The sequence below is a fragment of the Tauraco erythrolophus genome, chromosome 2 (genome assembly GCF_009769465.1).
Source record: "Tauraco erythrolophus isolate bTauEry1 chromosome 2, bTauEry1.pri, whole genome shotgun sequence".
NCBI lineage: Eukaryota > Metazoa > Chordata > Aves > Musophagiformes > Musophagidae > Tauraco > Tauraco erythrolophus.
In genome coordinates this window covers 5,439,289-5,462,806 of record NC_141466.1, presented here as the reverse complement: position 1 = coordinate 5,462,806, position 23,518 = coordinate 5,439,289, and the positions used below count along the sequence as shown (strand labels likewise).

The window sequence follows — 23,518 nt, the reverse complement described above, 5'->3', positions numbered from 1 at the left end:
TTCATACTGCTTATAAACAAGAAGTCATAGAATCATAGAATGGTTTGGGTTGGAAGGGGCCTCAAAGATCGTCTAGTTCCAAGCCCCCTGCCATGGGCCGGGACACCTTCCCCTAGATCAGGTTGCTCAAAGCCTCATCCAACCTGGCCTTGAACACTTCCAGGGATGGGGCAGCCACAACTTCTCTGGGCAACCTGTTCCAGTGCCTCACCGCCCTCAGAGGGAAAAATTTCTTCCTTACATCCAATCTAAATCTGCCCTCTTTCAGTTTAAATCCATTGCCCCTTGTCCTATCACTACAGGTCCTTGTAAAAAGTCCCTCCCCAGCTTTCCTGTAGGCCCCCTTTAGGTACTGGAAGGCTGCTAGAAGGTCTCTGCAGAGCCTTCTCTTCTGCAGGCTGAACAGCCCTAACTCTCTCAGTCTCTCTTCGTAGGAGAGGTGTCCCAGCCTTCATGGCCTTCTTCATGGCCATCTTCGTGGCCTTCCTCTGGATCCGCTCCAACAGCTCCAGTCCTTCTTGTGTTGGGGACTCCAGAGCACAACACAGTACTGCAGGTGGGGTCTCACAAGAGCAGAGGGGTAGAATTACCTCCCTCGACCTGCTGCCCACGCTGCTTTGGATGCAGCCCAGGACACGGTTGGCTTTCTGGGTTGCCAGCGCACATTGCCAGCTCATGTTGAGCTTCTCATCCACCAGCACTCCCAAGTCCTTCTCTTCAGGGCTGCTCTCAATCCATTGTCCACCCAGCCTGTACTTATGCTTGGAATTGCCCCGACTGATGTGCAGGACCTTGCACTTGGCCTTGTTGAACATCATGAGGTTCTCACAGGCCCACCTCTCCAGCCTGTGAAGGTCCCTCTGGATGGCATTCTTTCCCTCCAGCATGTTGACTGCACTACACAGCTTGGTGTCATCAGCAAACTTGCTGAGTGTGCACTCAATCCCCCTCTCCATGTCACCAACAAAGATGTTAAACAGCACTGGCCTCGGTACTGATCCTTGGATAACGCCACTCATCACTGGTCTCCACTTGGACATCGAGCCATTGACCTCAACTCTTTCAGTGCGACCATCCAGCCAATTCCTTGTCCACCAAGTAGACCATCTGTCAAATTCATATCTCTCCAGTTTAGAGACAAGGATGTCCTGTGGGACCGTGTCAAATGCTTTGCACAAGTCCAAGCAGATGATGCCAGTTGCTCTTTCCTTATGCATCAACGCTGTAACCCTATTGTAGAAGGCCACCAATTTATGAGGCAAAATTTGCCCTTAGAGAAGCCATGTTGACTGTCACCAATCACCTCCTTTTTCCCCATGTGCCTTAGTTTCCCAGAGTGTTTGCTCCATGATCTTGCACAGGGGTGACACTGACTGGTCTGTAGTTCCCCAGGTCTCTTTTTCTTCCCTTTCTAAAAATGGGGGCTGTTTCCCCTTTTCCAGTCAGTGGGAACTTAACCAGGCCACCACAACTTCTCAAAGATGATGGATAGTGGCTTGGTAACTTCATCTGCCAGTTCCCTCAGGACCTGCGGATGCACCTCATCAGGTCCCATGGACTTGTCCACCTTCAGGTTCTTTAGATGGTCTCGAACCTGATCTTCTCCTACAGTGGGCGGTTCTTCATTCTCCCAGTCCCTGCCTTTGCCTTCTGTGACTTGAGCTGTGCAGCTGGAGCTCTTGCCAGTGAAGACTGAGGCAAAGAAGTCATTGAGAACCTCAGCCTTCTCCATATCCTGGATAGCCAGGTCCCCTGTTTCCTTCCAGAGAGGGCCCACATTCCTTTTATCACTGACATACCTATGGCAGCTTTTCTTGTTGCCCTTGATGTCCCTGGCCAGATTTAACTCTATCAGGGCTTTAGCTTTCCTAACCTGATCCCTGGCTGCTTGGACAATTTCTCTGTGTTCCTCCCAGGCTGCCTGTTCTGCCTGTGCTTCCAACCTCTGTAGGCTTCCCTTTTCTGCTTGAGTTGATCCAGGAGCTCCTTGTTCATCCATGCAGGCCTCCTGGAATTTCTGTCTGGCTCCTCTTTCTTGGGATGCACTGCTCCTGAGCTTGGAGGAGGTGTTCCAGCTTTCTTGGGCCCCTCTTCCCGCCAGGGCTTTATCCCATGGTACTCTAGTCCCCAGAGTTTGGTTTTTAAAAGCTTTTCTAAGCTTATTTTATTCTTGTGTGCTATCACACATTCTCGTGTGCTATCTAACAAGTCACCCTGAGCAACTGAGAAACATTTTCTGCATGAGCTATCATAAATCTTATGACTATTATTATTATCTTTATTGATACATTTACAACCACAGGTCCTTTTTTTTTTCTGATAATGCCAATCTGCTGTTTCGCTTCGGAGAGGGCTGCACCTTGCCTTGCCAGAGGAATATTGTCATTGCCATTATAACCACAGCCTATACAGGGATGCAACTCTGCCAGCCAAATCTGTCTTGGGCTAAATTGTACCTCATGATCACTCTCTGTAGCCTGCGTCACCTGGGCACCAAGGCAATTGTGTTCTCAATATGACTAATAATTCTTCCATAGTAAGCACATGTAGAAAAACACCTTTAGATATCAAAAGTGTTCACAAGGTAATCTAAGCTGCAATTCCTTTACATTAATTAGAAGAATACTGGAAATGCATTTTGAACAGTACCTGAGTTTATTTCATTGCAGAATAAGTACATCCTCCTAAAAAATTGAACTCTGTTGAGATCTTGTAGTTTCCCACACACCAGGCCCTTCTGAGGGACCGTCTCATGGTGGCTAGACACTGATGTCCATGATGCTTGTGATGACCTGAGAGTGGCTGCTGCTTGGTCCTGCTGCATTGCATCTGGGAAAGCCTTCCTCCAGCTGCCTCGCGCAGTGCAGGAAAGCTCTGCAGAGACCTCCGCTGGCCCCTGAGCTTGGAGGAAAATTTCCCCAGGGTCTTGTTAAGACTTTTAGCAAAAGGCATCCAGGACCGGCTTGCTGTCGGATCTCCAAAGCCTGCCCCACACACAGTACTTGCTGACTCTTGTCAGCAGAGCAGGCCTGCCTCAACGAGGCAAACGCTTGGGCTTAAAAGGCAATTTTTCCTTTCCCAAAGGAAAGGAAAAGGCTTGTATGTGCAAACCCAGAAGATTATCACAAGAGCAAGTTCTAACAGCTGAGTCGTAAACATGAGGCTCCATCCAGGATTGTTATTTATGTGAGCGAGTCAAGACTGTATTAGGAAAACACAAATTAGGAAAACACAAAATCAGGAAAACACAAACATCTTTGTGTGTCTGAGCATAGATTTCATTTTCAGTTAGTTTTTGCTACAGGACATGGTCTCTTCAGGGTGGGCTCTATACTGGAACAAGGTTTAATCCTCAGTTATATTTTACTGATGGCGTGCAAAAGTTTGATGAATTCAGTCTACCCCTCCAGGCAAGTGGTTGACACCAAGGATGTCCTGTAAACCCACCACACAGTTACCAGTTGAGATGGCTTCTGGCCATTTGTAACCCTTGTGGGGGTCTGTGTCTTCCTGGGGAGGCTGTCAGGAGCATAAGCTCTCTGGTGGGCACACATGAAGCATGTTACATACTGGGTCTCTATGAAATTGTGTGTACCAGTTAGAGAGGCACGGTGCCAACCTGTTCTACTTATGGGATAATTTTACTTAAGCTACTTGCTTTGGGCCCCACAGCTTCCCTGTGGCACAGCGAGGCTAAATAAGTAGTCATCACGATGTAGTGGATCATAACAGCAACTCCTTTTGAAACATATAGCTCAGCTGCCTAAAGAAAGGAATAAAATCAGCCTCACAAAGGTAATTCCCAGGTGCCACACCTTTGCTGCTTACATTTCTTTGTCAAAGAAATCGCTTCCATTTACTGTGCCTTATGGGTCAGCTGGGAACACCACCAGTACTTCTTTAAGCGCTTCGAGATTTACAGATAAGACATGCATACCAAGCATATCTTTAAAGAGTTTCAGTCATGAATTTTCGCTTTGAGATTCTCCAGCCACAAGTAGGGTTTCGCTGAAACCACAATGTTACATGGAAGTGACCTCTTCAGTTGTGAATGTTTGATCAGCAACCTGATCTAGTGCAAGGTGTCCCTGCCCATGGCAGCAGGGCTGGAACTAGATGATCTTTGAAGTCCCTTCCAACCCAAACTAGTTTGTGATTCTATGATACGGAATTGATTTGGGAAGCCATCTGAAATGAGAATAGTGGTCTCCTACCGACATTTTCAACTTTTCCTATAGTCTGTATACAAAATGCCAGTTATGATTTTCCCCAGTTGTGTTTTGCAAGTTATTTTGTATTTCTATTGCAAATCAGAACAGAATTCATTTTCAAGTATCATGATTCATCTAAATTATTTTTTCATTAAAAGATCTGCTTATTTCTCATCCTATGGGATTGCTAACACAAAGAGAGCTTAAAAATAGGCTATTTACTGAAGAGAGATTGTAATGGCTCCATGTCAGCTCCTGCCTCAATTATATGCCTCTGTGTATTCAAGACCATGACAGTCAACCAGCATACTTTAATCCATGATCATTTCCCAGGGCACTGCAGTGGAGGACAGGAGATAGATGGCTTTTAGGCTCACAGTTCCATGTCAGTTCTCACTCTGAACCTTTCTGGGCCCTCTCAAACTCAGTGAACTCTGATTTCCAATGTGTCCCCTTGATGCTTAGCGATTTTTAATGCTTCTAAAATATTCTATATTCGTAAAGATCTCTGTGGAAAATAGTATGTGTTGCCCACAAGCCCATAAATAAATAAAAAGCAATTGTCATACCAACTCTTTTAGTAAGTATTATCCAAGCATGCAAAGTCGAACCCATGAGGAATACCATTCATGGAGACATTTATATTTATTATTTATATTATACAATGCATATTACTGATCATACATTATTATTTATTTATATTATTTAGAATAGTTATATTATTTATATTATAAAGCTCTAGACATGCCTGCATGTTTTCCACTACAGTCTTTATTATAAATAAAGCCTTATTAAATTTAGGTATTCAAAAATCACAATAAAAAACACCCTTTGGATTATTCTGACAACTCCCAAGTCATTTAAATATAATTTTATAGAGGCAAAATTCGAGGGCATTGGCTTTTTGCCTGGAATTTCTGGGTGCCAGGCTCCATAGCTGGAGTAGTTTGGCCCCCACCTTTGCATGTCAGGTAACCCCAGACACAAGGCTGCTTCCCGGACCAGTGCAGACCAGTGCAGTGGATGCATCAGACCCATCTTACAAATACACCATACACGCACAGCAAAATTGATACGTTCTTGGTCAACAGGATTTACACATATCAGTGCAGTAACACTGACGTATCCCCGGTGCCGTGATCTCATTGCACATGGATTTCACCGCTCCTGTACAGACATCTGTTACAGCAACCGCAATCAGAAATTCAGTATCCCTATTTTTGGCAAACATATCCTCCAGATTTGATTATACTTTATTCTGGTTGTGATTTTCATCTCCCAAGCTCGTTTTAGAATCTTTGCACCTCCACCTGCTAGCACTGAAAACTCCGTTCTTTTCAGGATGCTATTCCATATTGCCAGTAACCTCCACTGCTCTGTGTTGTGGGACCAGTACCTCAGCTCTCTCGGCTGTTGGGAATCTCCTAAAGCATTTGGTTTCCATTGATGTATGTGCTTCGTTCATCGTTAATTCAAAAGTGCTCAGTGATCTCAGCAATTCTTTTATTGTGTGTGCAACCTTTCCCTTTTGTACGTGGGTGTTTTGTTTCTGTAGTGCTTATCACCATAACAACCCTCCCCCACAAAAAAAAATACCTTCAGTGATCTGTTACTACACTGTCTTGATTTATGTATGTATTCTAGGTCCACAAGTCCTTAGATGCAGGATGGAAAGGTCAGGTGAATACTTCTTAGGAATTTTACCTTGTCAAGGAATTGTCTAAAAAATTAGTCACTTGTTACGTCAACTACAAATAAAAAATCCCAGTGGGGTGCGGCAGCTGTTTCCCATATCCATGAGATTTGAGCATTAATCATCCCATTAAGGTCAATTAACCCTCCCCAGCAGCCAGTCATGCATGTTTTTGATTGCTCATAACTCCCCCCGAGACAAGAGCTGAGTGTGCTCAGATGCTCCTGACTTGCTCTCTCCTTGCCAGGGTTAGGTCGGAAGGAGCTACCCTACAGCCCAAAGCTCGCTGGAGTTGCTCAGTGGATTGGAGCGAACAGAGATTTAGGCTGCAGCTGAACACACACTGGTAGGTAAACAAGAGTCCAAATGTCCTTCATGCCAAAAAAACGGGCATTATACAAACCCTCTGATTATCTTCCAAGCATTTAGGAAAATCGAAAAGGAACAAAAGTATTTTTCCTAACTGCATTTTAAAATTAAGAGTAATTAAAGGAGGGAGGGGAAAACCCCAAACCCAAAAGGAACCCATGCAAGCTGCCAAAATTCAGGGTGCTCAGTGTGTTTTAAAACTAAGACATTTAAGGAAGAGGACAGCTAAAAAAATCAGGAGAATGGTGAACTCCTCTTTCCAGAAATCAGAAGCTGCAGGCTGGTTTAAGACAGCGGTGGCTGAGAGATTTGCTCTCTGTAAAAACAGAGGAAAAAAGAGTAGTTCTAGACACAGAACATCACTAGCACAGGGCTGTATGTGGGCCAAACATAATCTGAGGTTAGAAATGGGAAGGTTTCTAATCCCAGAAGTGCAGTCTCCCACTGAAAATAGCAGGCGAGAATTCCATGCTTTCTCTTGCTATTTAAAGTTCTTGATCAGTGCAGGAAAGGTACTTGGCACAACTTTGATTAAAAAACCAGGCATCCCACATCTGAGACCTCCTGTAGTCCGTTATGTATTTAAAATGCCTGGAGTTCCCTGCCAAATTGTGATTTCAGAGGGTTTGGCTCAGCAAAGAGCTTTCTATACCTGGCTCTTCTGCTGAACGCACACAGACGTGTTCTGCAGTGTATATCCAAGCTGATTTGACTTGAAAATGAAGTTGTTGTCTCCTGGACATACGAGGTCTTTAACTTCATTTTATTAATCTGACACTTCATAGATACTGATATTCACGTTAAGAGAAGTAAAGAGTGGCTATTTGCTTGAATTTATGAAATGAATCCAGGAACCACAAACACCACCAAGCTTCTACAACTGTCAGTTAAAACAGTTTTAATTAAGCCACCACATTTGAAAGGAGTGCCACATACATTAGTATCACTTGAGAGTAATTAATGACTATTTGCAATCGCTTTCTCCCAAACATCATAATTGTGTAACATGCTGGTTATGTTTCTACCCCTCCCAGTACATCGAGAGCCAAGTTTATTTTACATTTGTGCTTTTTTGACAAGTCATGACAACACTCGTAAAAAAAACATACAAAAGATTTAACTTATGCTACACCCCATTACCATACCATCCTCCCTCTCATTAGGAAACGTGTCCATTTTCTTATGTTTTTTCTCCTTCTCAGCTTTGGCTGTGCAAGGATTTTCCAGACTTGGGATTCTCTGCTGTGTTTTGAATTCACTAGAAAGTAGGTACTATCATTATTCATGATACAGATAAATCTAGACAGTATTCCCACCGGCCAGTACTGTACAGAAAAGGAAATTTTTTTTTTTTTAAAATACATTTGTCACAGGGGTCTCTTCATCAAGAATCATAAATACAGTTGATTGTATATGCCATGACTGAGCTTGTAACACAGGTCTGAAGCCTGCAGGTGTCTATGCTCTGTAAAGTTACAAAACACAGTCCTGGAGAGGACCTTCAGAAGTCACCTGTCCTTTCCAAAACTGGATCATATGCAGTTATGTAGAATTACCAAATTAAAAAAGGTGTTACAAAACAGAAAGCTGTACAATATATAATACAAGAAGTATTGGGCACTAAAAAAAGCTTAGTTGTAAGTTACTTTAGCTTTACAGTATGCTGGTTAAGGCTTTGTAAGTTCTATTTTGTACATGTGCATGAATACATATATCCACACACTTACCCTCTTTTAAGTACTGGGTTCAAGAGAGTAGGAAGTAAGTCCCCAGCTGCTTGTTTCACAGAATAACACGTAGCATTTGCTTTCCACCCCACCTGCACCCCCCTCAGAAATCTGTCTCTGCCAGAGCTACTTCCCCCATGGCTGGAAGAGGAGCTCCACAAATAAGCCTCTTCCTTCTTCTTCCCCAGCTGAAGAAAGCTCTGACAAAGATTATAGACCATAATTAAATCTGCTGTAAGCTGCTGCAGGTCCATGACCAACATAGACACGGCTCTGCCTCGCTGGAATACTTGTTTGGAATTGCTGGCTCCAGAAATACAAGCTAGGAGCCAGCCAGGTTACTCTCCAAGATGGGTGTCTGTAGGAAGTTTGCATATATAAATTGCTCGCAGAACTGATTTCCCATTTTTATCTGTTATCCCTAGTGACTCAGAAAGCATCCTCAAGTTTACTAAACTCTGGAATACTTACAGAGTGCTTTAGAATCTTTTGGAGGTTTCCAATACCTTATGCTAAGATTTCCCTCCAAAGCACAGCTGACAAATAAAACACTACAGTTTAAAAAGGTAGACATGAAGAACAGTGTATGTTTCTACTCAGAAGTAGGTATTTTCCAAATCAGCATCCCTCAAACACCATGTAAAAATATATGTAGTTTAATATCTGAAAGTTCATTGATTCTCTCTGTGACAGCGTATATTAAAAGATATGTGGCTCCATCACAAGTCCTGCAGAGGCCACAAAAACACCAGTAAATGTTACATTAGCCACTGTCAAGCACACCAGCTCCATGCTTTAGAGGAGATCTCCATTTAACAGCACCACTTGGTGGAAAATAAAACTAAAATTTATTTCAAATAGCTAATAGTCAACAATAGTCCAGTAACAGGCATGAGAAGAGATTCTCAGGCAGCAAGTGACTGTGACAGTCTCAGGGAAGTTCCTCCCTTGGGACTGACTTTGGTGGAAGAAGAGGCATTCTTTGGAAGGTTGTTTTTTTCTAGTTCCATTTAAGGCAATTTTGTCAGAAGTGAAAATAAAATAATTTGCAGGTCCCTCTGAGGGGTTGTTTAAAATCTCTCCTCTTCCTTTCTACACTTGAAACACTACATCTTTATTCATAAGTAAATGTTTGAATAAAATAAGGATGACTCAAGTTGGGAGGGGAAGGAGCAAGTAAACCACCCAAACAAAATCGACATGAGAATACATAAATAATACTTTAGGTAAAAAGCTACTTGCTTAAAGGTGCCAATGTTTTTACTAATTTATTGCCAAGGCTATTAAGAAATACTCTGGGCAGATAAGGTGGGTTTTTTCAGTCTCCTATAATCGCACCAAATTTACATCAGAGGTGCTCCTCTGTTCTTTTGACAGTTGATTGTACTCGGATTTAATCTTTCAATTTAAGTATGGTGCTCTCTCTGGGGAGGAGTAGTAATAGGTAGGCTTGATGTTTCCCAGGACTTCATCTTCCCAGTTGGGGAGGCAACAGAAGAAGAAAGCACAACCTATTACAACAACAGTGCTGGCCCAGCCAAAGCCATAGGCCCAGCTGAACATATTATCTCCCGTCAGTTGAATTTCTTCTACGAATTTCACTGGGTAGATGACCAAGCCTATGATCTGGAACGCAGCTAGAGAAAGAAAGCAAGAAAGAAAAGCAGGAGTAAATGACAATGAATGTATTACATTTCCCACTAAAAAAGGCACCTGGAGATAACTGTGTATCTATCCTTTAAGATACATAAGAATTAGCTTCAGTTCTACAATCAAATCTGCATTCTTACAGAGGTACATGACTTCTGGCCCAGGCAGATCCCCATGCCTATCTGACTGCAGCAGCTACGGCTGACATTGCCAGGTTGCTAAGGCACATACCTGCGTGTCATGACCAGCCCTTTCCTATAGCCAAGCACCCTGATCCCTGCGGAGCCAGGTACCTCCTGCTTGTACCGTAGCCCTGTCACTGCTCCTCCTCCCCTGGGGAAGGTGGGAAGCACCTGGGGCGCTTAGCTCCTAAGTCTCAGCTCGTGACATGCAGGGTCACTGGCATTGGTTGCTCCCATACACTGCTGTTGGGAAAGTGCTAACTGGCAGAGGCCACTGCAGCTTCCCTAACCATTATCTTCTCAGAGCATTAATCAACCTTCCCTTGTTTCCCACGAAAATGAGTCATAAACCAGACAAAGACAGCTTATTTCATAAGGGAGGCTCCATCTAGCATGTTTTCCTGCTGATGCTTGTTTCACATCTAAAACAGCCTTGCCTTTGTGCCCAGCCTTACCAACAACAAAGAGCAAGCCTCCAATTCCTCGCACAAAGTTGAAGCGGAGTATCTCGATTGAGAACGCAATGACTGCCAGGGCAAAACAGATGACCAGGATCACGAAGCCGACGAGGTAGGTGGCAGCTGCTGCTCTCCCCCATCCTTGAAAAGAAAACGAGAAACATGTTACACACAGCAGTGCACTGAACTGTAGGTCACTGCAAGTCTTTGGTTTCCTTTAATTATTTTTTGTTGAAATCCTGTAACTACAGGGAGAATGCCTATGTCAAAGCAATACTGGATGTCTTCAAAGCACACAACTGCACAACAGAGAGGCACCATCGCTGGCGGAGCAGCACAGAACTCCCTGCCCGCCAACTCGTCCTGCTGAAAAGGGGGATACAGTGCAGCATGGTAATGGAGGTAACATCTCCAAAATCCATATCTGTAAGAGATTAACAGACATCTAAGCAGACAGAGCACACAAACCCTGAGAACGTACTTTGTCGTTATCGTTCCTGTTTGACATGCAAGTTTACAAAACCACTTCCATGCATGGGGAAGCATGAGAGCAGACAAGAGGGTAGATAATTGCTGGGAAATAGTAAGTGGTGTCAGCACCCAGCATCTTGCCTGTTTGTTTATGACAAGAATAAAGCATGTGGAATAAAATTAGTATGACCAAAAAGAAACAGTTGGAATCGCTGAAGTGAGAGATGACAAAGAGAGAGAGAAAGCTCTTGAAGATAATTATCTATTCACAGCTGAAAAGATTTTAGAAACAGCTAAAATGTAGCAGTAGAGGAGAGACAGCAGAGTCAGAGGTAGACTGGAGGAGTCCTCTTTGAATCATTACTTTGATGTGTGATGGGATGGGGTGGCGCAGAGTCTTAGGTTCAAGCAACGGCACCGAGCAACTGCAGGCTAGAGAGGCTCAGACACAAAGCAAGTGGCCTTATCCCAGCAGAGCTACACCAGCACTGCACTCACCCACCACAGTGGCCAAGGCCAGAGCAATAAAGGCAAGAAAACCTCCCAAAAAACCCACCCAGCCAGCAATTCCCCTTTCACAGTAACATGAGCTTGGGGAAAGGCCAGACTCTGTCATCTTTAGAAACCAAGCAAGGAGTTCAGGTGAGCCCAATGCAAACAACAACCAAGCAAAGGTGTTCCTGCCCTGGAGGCAGGAGACTTGCCCACATGGGCTAAACCATACAGGCTAGTGCTTTGTTTCCCAGTCAGCAGTCATCACAGCTCACTTTCCACATCTGCATAACATGGGTTTCTACTTTCATATATTCAGACAGAGGTAGGGCCAGATCCCGAGCTCCCTCTAACGTAGGAATAAAGAGAACGGCGAGATCTAGGTCAGAATATTTTCCAAAAAAAAAAAAAAAAAATCTGTCTTTCATCAGAGCTGTCTGTTCCAACACAGCTGAAGCGACTCAGGAGACACTCTCCTCTCAGCATACCCTTCATTCTTTCTGTGCAAAAACTAAGAGGAAAAAGGCGGTAAGACAGGGAACCTTTTCCTAAAGAGTTAAAATCCTCCACCTCAACCCACATACTCCACTAGTTGCATAAATGGGGAAAAGCTAGTAATTTGAGTCAGAGAACGCAGTAAAACTATCTCAGACACCTCTACTACCTACATCAATTTGGTCCCTGAAAGCAAAGCATTGTTTTACAGCTATTTTCACTAGATTAGTCTGAACTGGTTTCTTTCCCCCCGTTCCGATAGCAAAAGTGAAATACAGCAGCCATCCACCAGCCAGATTTCAGCCCAAAACCCCCAACCACCACCGTCGCCCCCTGAAGACAGTCATGCTGGCATAGAAAGGGTAAGGAAAAGGGTTTTCTTTCCTCTCCCCCTTCTTGGAGCTACTCAAGACAGCAAAAACTTTTCAAATTGGTTCTCCTTCAGCCAGTCTTGTGTATTTCATACACCTTCCCCAAGAGTGCTGCAGGGTGAAGAGAGAGGAGGACACCTGATGAGTGTCTGGAGATTAAAGCTACGTCAGTGGTCCGATAAAATCTTTTCATACAAAATATTCTCTGATGTACCTAACGCAGGTACTGGCTACTGTCTCCACAATAGGGTTTATTTAAGGATAACTAATATAAAGGGATATTTAACCATTACACACAGCTAGCCCAGGAAAAGTGATTCAGACTAAATGACCTAGCAACGCTATTTATCGACATTTGCCCTATTAAGAAAAAAAGCACAACAAGAAGAAGTGACATTTAGTTATCAAAGTACATTCCCGTTCAGATGCACTACATATGCTGGCACAGCATAGGAAGTCATGTCTGGCATCTGCCTGATCAAATTTCGGTTGCAAACTCAAATATACCTGCAGGCTAGACACCTTGAGGTTTGGTGCAACACAAACATGACCGGAGGAGATACAAGTCAGAAAGCCCCCAGTGCACTCTCTGCTCTTTCCATATCCTCTGTGCTTACTTTACAAACACAACAAGCTTTTGGATACAGGTCAGCCCTGGCTCTGCTCACAGTGACTTATTTTCTTGTCTCTGGCGATACAAAAATGACAACACACATAGCTGTAAGACATGTCTTGTCGGGAAGATTAATATTAAGCCCAGCTTTGTCTCAGGTCTTCAGAAACAGGACAGTAGTAGGCACTACCATTATGAAATTCAGTAGGTTTTGTGCTCACGTGTGACATAGCTCAGTGCTGGTGACCCCATACTTTCCTCTCCTCCTGCTGGATTATCTTCTCCAGCAGCAGTTATCAGCCAGTTGATACTGATAAGACTGAGTCACAGGTGCTGGCCACAGCACTGGATGGGTCTACTCTGGGCTAGACTAGACAACAGCCATGGAAAACAGCCAGCCTGCCACATGAGCACCAGTGAGAGTCACAGGAAGAGCAGCGAGAAGCTCTGGACTTAAATCTATAACCAATGGAAGAGAACTCTCAAAAAATTAACCACAAGTCTTTCATTAAGTCAAGTCTTTCACAAGTGTTTCAAGGCCGGGTTGGATGAGGCTTTGGGCAACCTGGTGTAGTGGAGGGTGTCCCTGCTCATGGCAGGGGCGTTGGAACTAGATGATCTTTGAGGTCCCTTCCAACCCAAACCATTCCGTGATCTATGATTAAAAGTGACTGACAGAAGAGGTCAAGGTGGGAGGCTGAACCCTCACCAAGCGTAGGGTGCAGCCCTGGAACGTGGCTTTCCCACACAAACCCCCACTGACTGGGAGAGCTTTCAACAGAGAGGCTGCTGCAGGGCTCCAACTGAAACTGATGTTTCTCCATGCAGGATCCCCCTCATTCCCATACCTGTCAAGTTGGGCTTTCCCAGCTCCTTCTCCTGACAACGACTCCCGAGAGCTGACTGAGCCCCCGCAGGCACCCAGCTCTCCGTCTCCGCAAGATCCTCCACCTACAGCTCCCAGCTGCCAGGAGGCGAGAGGTGCAGGTTTACACTCTCACTGCTGCCTTAAGAGCTGGAGAGACCTGCTCACACCCAGAGAAAGACATACTGGCCCCAGTTTATAGCTGGTTTGTGCTCGTGGAATCATGAGACATTTAGCCAGAACGTACGTTTTCCATAAAAACAGAAAACTCTCAGGTCTCTTCATTTGGAAGAGGGAGTATTTCTTACTCAAAATAGCCACAAATATAATGTCTGTTTATGAAATCAAACAATAACACCATAGTAATTTTGGGGCTGCATAAATAAGAGAGCAAAAGAATAAGAGAGCAGAAAAGCAGAACAACAGTTCTGCAACGCATTAGCATTCTCATGTCAGCTTTGCCTCAAAGACTCAAGTTCTTCACATCTAATCAGCAGAAAAGTATTTATCAATTAGGTAGTATTGAAAGAACATTAAAAAACTGACCAAACTACTGTTTGGGGGCTGAAGGTCTATAATTATTAGGAAGGATTAAGAGTTTTATTACATAGCTTGATTAATGATGACTATAGAAAGCAACTAAGCTGCAAACATTATCGTGCAAATAACTAGGAGGGGTTAGGATTATTTAAACTTGATGATGAGCAACAGTAATATGATGAAATTATAAAAAAGCAAGAGAGCCTTAGTGTTAGGTGTATTTCCTGATTTTATTTGACTGTGCCTGAGCCTCACCAGAGAGGAGATGAAAGCTTTACAAGGCAAGATATTTAAATCTAGATTTCCCTTTAGAAATGAATAAAAGGACTGGGAAAATAGTCTAGCAGGATGATGAACTGCTACAGGATTTGAATTAACAAGCCCTTCTCATCTTTGTTCACTTACTTACAAAAGCAGAAGCTAGTTTATTAGCTTGGGAATAACTGGAATCCTCGGGTAGAATTTTTTTACCATGACATGTATGGATGAGGCATGTTTTTACACTGTAGATATATTTTTCTCTATCTAAATGGCAGTAGCAATTCTCATTCCACCTTGAGAGCCCATTACACAGAATGCCCAAAAATACCTACTTTTGTTGACAAAACAAAAAAGTAGTGGACTGCGAGCAAGAGAGCACTGTCAGTAATACCTTCTTGCTCACATAATGTCCAAACTGCCATGGCAGCATGACTGGTGAAGGGAAGGTATGTGCATACCCACCACAAGCACAGGACAGCACAGAATCAAAGGTTTGCTGGGCAGACTGGCTGGGAATTAATACGGAAAGTCACAGCTCTGTTTTGGCTTTAGGAGGAAAAGCAACTGCTATGCTACCAAACTACTAAATAAAAGCCCACTAGTACAAACTGGGCTTCGGCCACTTGGCTCTGCAGGGAGCTCACGACAGGCACAAGCCTTTAAATCGCCAGCTTTTAACGCCTGTGGGTTGCTAGCAGTGGAAATGTGTCTGCCCAGGGGCTGGCAAAGCCCACTGGCAGGGACACCAGCCTGGCCTGGTCCCTGGGATCTTCTACCGGGGAGCTGCAATAAACAGTGTCCTTGTCTACAACCAGAAAACAACTGCTACTCCTCTTCCATCAGCATTGTCTGAGTGCCTGCACTCGGCTGACACTATAAACTAGGTTTGTTTGTCTCAAATACATCCTGGCATCGTAAATCAGACAGAAGCATGCCCGAAAAGAGGCGTACTGGAAAGATGTGTGTATCTGTAACGTTCCTCCTTTATTTACCAGGCCTCTCAGTGAAGTCAACACATGCACCCAGCTTCACTAGTAATCCGTGGTATCAAAGTCCACACCTCTAGGGACACAGGTACAGTGGCACAGACGCGGTGAAACATGATTCACAAAGGCTGGGCTTCTACTTCTAGGTTCCACCTTTTTTATTATTATTATTTTTTTCCTTTGGCACTTACTAAGGATCCAGATGAATGCTTCCCTTTTTCTAAGTCAGCTGTTGTGTACTTGATGAATACTAACTGGCTGTTAGGGTTAGAACAAAGTGTTAACCTCCATGGGATCACCTTTACCGCACACATACACACCCATCTTTTACTGTGATAATTCCAGGCAAAGTCCCTGGGAGCAGCCATTCAGAACTGGGAGGATGCAGCCACCCACAAATATTGCTCCTAAACTTACAGCCTCATCACTATAAAGCCAGCCACCCTCTCCAAGTAACCACATTGCAAACAATCCTTGTCATATCTGATGGCTTACTGATATCTTTTAAACACACAGTCAACAGTTTAATCCTGCAATGGTCCAGACTAAGTCATCTTGAGTCATGTTACAGCAGCACAGAAGCTCTGCGTTGCAACATTTTGACAGCACACAGACGCTGCCAGTCAGGTACTTCCCAGACGCAAACCAGTATAGAGCTCTAAACAAAATCCTTCCTCCCCTCCCTACTAAATGGCATCGTGCTCTTATTTTCCCTTTCCACTTCTTCCCTCTCCTGTGGCATTTTCAAAGGAACATTAAGAAGTAATACAGTTTAGGAGACATTCTTATTTGCAAATCTTTGTTTGTCTATTCCTGCTCCTTTTCCCCCCATTTAAAATAAGTGACTCGGCTGCTTTTCTCTTCCTTGTCTTAGTACTCATGCCACAACTCAATTAAGAAACCATCTAATGGAGCTTTCTGTCAATGGAGATCCACTCTGAAGTTTTCATTTCGTCAGGAGAAGCACAGGATGGTTAGTGCACAGTAGTTATTGTATGCAAAACACAAGTTATGCATCTCAATTAATTAACTTTTATTTACCTGCAGCAGGGCTGTAAATGCCTGCTAGGCATTTTTTCCTTTGTAAATGCCCTCACCTATTTTGAGCCTAATTGCATTAGCACAGAAAAAAGGAAACAAAATAAATCAAAACTGAACTCAATCGGTACATCCCGTCTCTAGACGTAACTAGTATTGGAGTAGACAGCGGCATTGATGTCAGGAAAATCAGAGAAGAGGCAAAGCCAAGTCGGTCTAAATAAGCCAAGGATTTAAATAAATTTTGGTTTAAATAAGCAAACTCAAGAATACTATTCTTCTTTGATAGCTTGTTAACTAGAAAAAACAGCAGAAAGTTGCTTTTGCCCCACAACGCTCAGGGCTGATGCAAAGCACACACCCATTGGTTCTCAGGGACAGAAGCAGTGTCAGGGCAGGAGAAAGCTCCTTTCAGCAGCCCTACTGCATTCGCAATTCTTCCCCGTGCAATGCAAATTTCAGCAACTTTGCTGCACCAGCGTTTCTTCTCTGTCTAATGGGGGAGATGGGCATTTTTGTATCACTAGCCAGATTTCTTCCACCTCCAGTGAGACCTGCAGTCATCACCTGGCTGAGAAATGAAGCCACTGCTCTTGAGATGTATTCAGGATTTAGCTATGCATGAGTGTCGCAATGGAAAGCTTCTGGAAGTCGGTCTGCCATGCTCGCACAGCAAGGGATCTGCACAGGGCAGCAGTCCCAGTTCTCCCAGCTGAAACACGCCCTTCCAGCCTCCCAGTCCCCAAAGTACTCTTGTCCAGGATCTTAAGGTGGGTCTGCTTATTTGTCCAGAAGTATTTTGTTTGAGGGAAAAGGAGATGTAATCAGACCCACGTGTTCTAGCAAAAACCAAAAAGTACCCCAAAAACTCAGAAACTGGGAGTGTGTGGTAAGAATATTACACTGGTGATGCCAGATATAAAAGCAGCTCAGCAAGTTAAAACAGAGGCACACTTGATTATCCTTGATTTAGGTTCCAGTGCAAGGAAGAGGTATACAGAGGAAACAGCAATTTTTTCTGTCTGCAAACCTACATCAGGCCATTTTAAGCTGCAGGTCAGGAGGCATTCCAATAGCCGCATTCTCTTGGCCAAGCAGGGTTAAATCAAGGTGCTCCCTCCCTCCGGAAGGCTGGGAGAAGATAATTTCACTATTGCCCAGGTGCAGCTCTGCATAGGACACCCTGTGTGAAGGCTTCCACGCTCACCTTCCAACCAGCAATGTCACCAGCATGGGAAGAGGGAGCTGGCTAGTTAGTGCTGGGCACGGCTGCTGGGACCACAGCCTGCTGAGAGTTGGGAGAAAGCGAACTGAAGAGCTGAAGGCACTTGTGGCCAGTTGGCTCTCTTTACTTGGGTTGTAAAATAACTTTTAAAAGAAAAAAAAAACAACACAAAACACCCTGGCTTCTCAGTGTTGTACCAATAGAAAAGATTGCTCTGAAGCAGCCCGGACCTGCATTCCTTTGCTGGTTTTGTATTTCTTTGCTGGTTTAAGCCCCGAACCGACGTTAGCACCAGTTCTGCAAGACAAAGCCCGTCCCAGAAAGCAGCCGCGCCCCAAGAGCGGTGGGGCGACCGTTCGCCCAGGGGGGCGAGCGCCCGCCAAACCCGCTGCTTTGCACCCACCGCCGCCGGGTGTAGCTGGTGGCAGGGGCCGGGGTCCCACGGAGGGCAGGGCAGGGGGCTCCCCGCTTACCGTAGTCCATGAGGGATACGCAGCTCCAGTTGAGGTCCTCCTCGCCGCGCGTGCAGCTCTCCCACAGCGACGCTTGCTGCACGTAGGGCTCCGACTCGGACTCCAGCCAGCCCCGGCCCGCCAGGGCGATGATGCCCATGATGATGGCCAGCCCCAGCAGCAGGGGCAGGAGCCACCTGCACCTCCAGCAGGCGAGGCCGCACACCACCATCCTGCCCGGCCGGCGGGGACACCCAGCGAGCCCGAGCGCGGCGGGGACGCTCCGCCGGGACACGGGCGAGTTGCGGGCGCGTCGGCCCGAGCGGGATTTTAAGGCGCCGGGGGAGGAGGGAGTCCCACCCACATTCCTCTGACTCAGCCTGGCGGCGGCCGCCACCGGTGGGGCCGGCGGGGAGGAGAGGAGAGGAGAAGAGAGGAGGGAGCGCGGGGCTGGGCCGGGCCCGCTCCTCGCTCTGCCCCGGCTCCCTCCCTGCCCCGCCGACCTGCCGTCCCACCCGGGCTCAGCCTTGCACTTAACCCCTTGCTGGCTGACACCTTCCCGCTTCTCCGTCGTGGCCCCGCCACCGCCGCACGTAAGCACAGCAAAAACTTTAGGTTCTCGCTAGGTTTCACAAGCCCTTCAACCTCCTCCTGGGTGTTGAAGCTCATAGATTCATAGATTCATAGATTTCTAGGTTGGAAAAGACCTTAGAGATCATCGAGTCCAACCATCCCTAATCCCCATTAAACCATATCCCCAAGTAGATCATCCACCCTATTCTTAAACACATCCAGGATGGGGACTCAACCACCTCCCTGGGCAGCCTATTCCAGTGGCTGACAACCCTTTCAGAGAAGAAATATTGCCTAACATCCAACCTGAATCTCCCCTGACTAAGCTTATACCCATTTCCTCTTGTTCTATCACCCAATACTAATGTAAAGAGCCTTTCCGCTACCTCCCCACCATCTTTTCTCATCTTGCTCCTCTCTGGTCACTAGACATCGATGTTACCCAACGTTGGCGGTAAGAGTGATGATAGCCACATCAGGTACCAAAAGCTGCCAATAAGTTGCTTTGCAGTTGAAAAGGTCAACATCTTGCCCACTTCTTGGACAATTTTATCACAAATGAGAAGAAAGCAAAGCATTATTTGAGGATGGGAATGTGACGTTATTAACAAGGAAGCCATCACTTGTCTGGCGTGGAACTCAGCGTTAAACAAATGCATGTTTCCTAATGGCCGTCTAATGAGTGCTTGATTGCAATTGTCCTCTGGTCTCCAACCAGGCTGTGCCAGACGCAGTCCGGGAGTGGTACTCAGGACCCATATGCCCTCTGATCTTTTCCCCATCCCGTGTCTAGAGTTGCACCCCCAAGATGACCAAAATGAAGGCTTTCCCGCCACACGGCATGAATGAACACCCAAAATTTCTGTCATGGGAGAAACACTTCTCCACAGTAAGATCTACACACATCTCTCCATGCCATCCCATTGCCCAGCACCAGTGCAAACTCTCATCATATGAACAGAGAGGTGCCTGTCACAGGAATAGGGATGCACGTGTTTTGGGCACGTAACTCACACACATTTGGTCGAGTCTTGGAGCGGATTCAAGTTCTCAGCAAAGAGGTCAGTAGGAGGACAAATCTTTCACCTCTGAAGAGCTGAAAAAGAACAGTGGATTGGGAGGAATACGTGGGTTTCATGGAGGACAGGCGTGTATGAGGTCTTATTCGATTGCATCAAATGGGATTTTGTCAAAGCCATGTCAAACATGCTCAGATTGTGCCCAATGTCAATTCCTCAAAAGATACTCAGGGAGATGTCCTGTGAGTAGGGATGGTGAACCTCATTTGGGTACCAATTGCTGGCAAGTGCCAGGGAACGGATTATGATGCTAAAGCCAGAACAATAAGGTGATATCACCATAGGCAAGTTGCAAATATCTCAGGCAGGTTATCTCAAACCACATAGAGTTTTACTGGCCCTCTCTCAACATCATCCTCAAAGTCTCCACTAGAAAAATCTAGGATGCTATACGTATCTAGAAAGTATGTACCTGTATGTACTTGTTAATCAAATGTGAGTGAAAAATAGGACTGTTAGAAGTATTAATTCCATCAATAATAATTAAAATATACAATTTCTGTTAAAAAGTAGCTTTAAAGTATTGATTGCATATTTGCTGCACAGCATGTGGCTTTTCAAAGAGTGCAAATGAAAAGCTATAGCTATGAATTATTGTAACATTTCCTAAAAACTGAAAAAAGAGTATTTTTAAGTTGATGTTTTTAAGAATTGCCATTTTTTAATACTGTTGAGGGACCACTTGCCACTTAACTGTCTCAAGGGCTTTCACTGGCAAGTGCATATCGACTGGCAAAATAACGAAGGGCTAGTTTTAAGGTCTAATCTAGCTTTAAATCACCTATTTTGAAAAGTTAATGGCCTGTATATTCCTGCATAGTAAGTTCCATTGTGACAAGGTATCAATTTACTGTTTAATAATATATACATATATATACTTTTACACACACATATATATACTTTTACTCACAAATACGTTCTGTTCATAACTCCTCTTCTACCCTTCAGTTCTTGCCAGTGTTTCCTTGCAATATCCATTCAAATCTACCTTTGTGTTATTCTTAAAGCCTTGATTACCATAATTTTGTCCTTTTCAAATCTAACCAAATCTTCAGTACCACACTACAATCAAAATAATCTTCCTCCTTCGTTCCTGATGGTCATGCCCACTGTTCAGCTTTCATTCCAAATTAGTTATAAAATAGAGCTGTAAATAAATTTTGCCTGAACTACTTGCAAGCATAGTTCCTCAGCACACAATTTTTGCAGAAAGGAGAAGTAAGGGCAGAATTGGGCACCACGATCATCTCTTTTTGTCACTACAGCAGAACTTCCTTTGGGTGGTGCCGAGAGATGGTTTTCCAGCAGTCTCACCGTCAGCACTCAAGTCACCTCAGAAGCAGACACAGAAGGTATTTTCTGCAGCACGAAAAGGAAGAGCTGTGGAAGAGAAGGGAGGTTAAATTTAATCAATTTTTCAACAAATAGAGTAGGAATGCACCATTCAGGAAAACGCTCGCTTCATCACAAGGTCAAAAGTTAGAGTTCCCCCAGTTCACATGGGAGCGTAGAGCTGGCTGCCATTTTCATTACTTGCATTAACTGGTTTCCCAAGGCTGTGCCTGCACCTGGGGTGCCTTAGCACCCGGACGCTGCGGTGGCTGGGGCCACACAACGAGAAGCACCAAGAGCAGCCTGGTTCCCGCTGTGCCACATCACACCGAACCCCTCCAAGCCCACCTCTGGGATTAGCGGCTCAGATCAGCAACCCTGCTGCTCCCAATGATCTCATCAAGAGAGAAACAACTTCTTCTTCTTTGTTTTTAAAAACCTGGCTTTTAAACAACTGGGAAATATAGCTGAAGATAATACAACAAAGATTTCTTTCTGTGTGACCAAGGGCCTACAACACAGTCAATGAAGTTATCTGCCTTCAGTCCCGATGTTGCTTGGATCTAGCAGTGCGGAAAACTAGCAAACTGGTAAACCAGTGCCTCCTGCAGCCAAAGAGGCAGCTCCAGCAACATATGTAGCTTTTCTCACCTCCAGACTGTGTAGCCCACATCTTCACAGAGACCAGATGGTAGGATTCAGCTCTGTGGGGCTGCAATGATACATGCAGGGGAAACATGTAGTGCTATGATCATGAGGAAAAGATGCCCTAATACTAACAAAATAAACTAGAGGGCTGCTTTACTGAACAACCAAAAATGCCTGAATCTATCTGGGCATTCTGGATCAAGCTGCTCTGTCAAAAGTACATTATCTTTGGCTATGAATACAGCTACGTGTTCTGTAGTTATGAAAATCGAGACCCTTTTCACAAACTTTTCTTTTACCATGGATAAAGGGATCATAAGCTTCTTTCACCACCACTATCATAGAATCATTGAATGTTTTGGTTTGGAAGGGACCTTAAAAATCATAGAATCATAGAATCATAGAATGGTTAGGGCTGGAAGGGACCTTCAAAGGTCATCTAGTCCAACCCCCCTGCAAGGAACAGGGATATCTCCAACTAGATCAGGTTGCTCAGGGCCTTGTCCAACCTGGCCTTGAACGTCTCCAGGGATGGAGCATCCACCACCTCTCTGGGCAACCTGTTCCAGTGTTCTACAACTCTCAGGGTAACAAATTTTTTCCTAATATCCAACCTAAACCTACCTCCCTCTATTTTAAAACCATTACCCCTTGTCCCATCATAACTGGCCCTCCTGAACAGCCTCTCCCCATCTTTCTCCCCCTGCCACGGGCAGAGACACCTTCCCCTAGATCAGGATGCTCAAAGCCTCATCCAACCTGGCCTTGAACATTTCCAGGGATGAGGCATCCACAACTTCTCTGGGCAACCTGTTCCACTGCCTCACCACCCTCAATGTAAAAAATTTCTTCCTTATATCTAATCTAAATCTCCCCTATTTCAGTTTAAAGCCATTGCCCCTTGTCCTATCACTACACACCCTTGTAAAAAGTCCCTCTCCAGCTTTCCTGTAGCCCTCTTTAAGTACTGGAAGGCTGCAATAAGATCACCCCGGAGCCTTCTCTTCTCCAGGCTGAACAGCCCCAACTCTCTCAGCCTGTCTTCATAGCAGAGGTGCTCCAGCCCTCAGATCATCTTCGTGGCCTCCTCTGGACCCGCTCCAGCAGCTCCATGTCCTTCTTGTGTTGAGGACCCCAGAGCTGAACACAGTATTCCAGGTGGGGTCTCACGAGAGCAAAGCAGAGGGGCAGAATCACCTCCCTCGACCTGCTGGCCACACTTCTTTTGATACAGCCCAGGATACGATTTGCTTTCTGGGCTGCCAGCGCCCGGTGCCGGCTCATGTTGAGCTTCTCATCCACCAGCACTCCCAAGTCCTTTTCCTCAGGGCTGCTCTCAATCCATTCTCCGCCCAGCCTGTATTTGTGCTTGGGATTGCCCCGACCCACGTGCAGGACCTTGCAGTTACCTTTAATTATTTATTATGCAAATAATTAGGTAATTTCATAATCTTTGGTGCTCCATAGCAATATTTTTTCTCTTCCCTTCTAGGATATGCCCATTTAGTAGATGGTGCTTTACGTGGAGTAAATCATTTACCACTGCTGGCAATCATTCACCCAGCTATCAGAGAAAACCAAACGGCGCTGAGTGAAGGTCAGGGATCAGCTCCAGCCCAGATGGGCACGGCTGGGCTCTCATGGCGACAGCTTTAAAACGAGCTGGTGGGAATCCGCAGGTTGATTCCCAAAAGTGGATTTCGTGGGGGGATGGACATGGTGGGCAGCACAGTGCCAAGAGCAACCCTCTTCCCTGCAGCAGGCAGCCATGGGGCATGGCTTTTGGA

The 23,518-nt window shown here is 45.1% G+C and overlaps 1 protein-coding gene across 1 annotated transcript; it reads right to left on the bottom strand.

Moving 5' to 3' along the window:
* Nucleotides 1–9,401: 9,401 nt before the first annotated feature.
* On the bottom strand, nucleotides 9,402–18,331 carry LOC104382387 (p53 apoptosis effector related to PMP-22). The gene is made up of 3 exons (XM_086632044.1): nucleotides 18,121–18,331; nucleotides 10,288–10,431; nucleotides 9,402–9,637 (listed from the first exon to the last, which is right to left on the bottom strand). Exons 1-3 carry the CDS (start codon nucleotides 18,329–18,331, stop codon nucleotides 9,402–9,404), a joined length of 591 nt encoding a protein of 196 aa, XP_086488170.1.
* Nucleotides 18,332–23,518: the final 5,187 nt, after the last annotated feature.

Coding starts and splice junctions, on each gene's coding strand:
- LOC104382387 (XM_086632044.1), bottom strand. CDS start 18,331: ATGGTGGTGTGCGGCCTCGCCTGCTGGAGGTGCAGGTGGCTCCTGCCC. Junction 10,432..18,120: donor CGTATCCCTCATGGACTACG/GTAAGCGGGGAG, acceptor TTTCTTTTCAAG/GATGGGGGAGAGCAGCAGCT. Junction 9,638..10,287: donor AGGCTTGCTCTTTGTTGTTG/GTAAGGCTGGGC, acceptor TTCTTTCTCTAG/CTGCGTTCCAGATCATAGGC.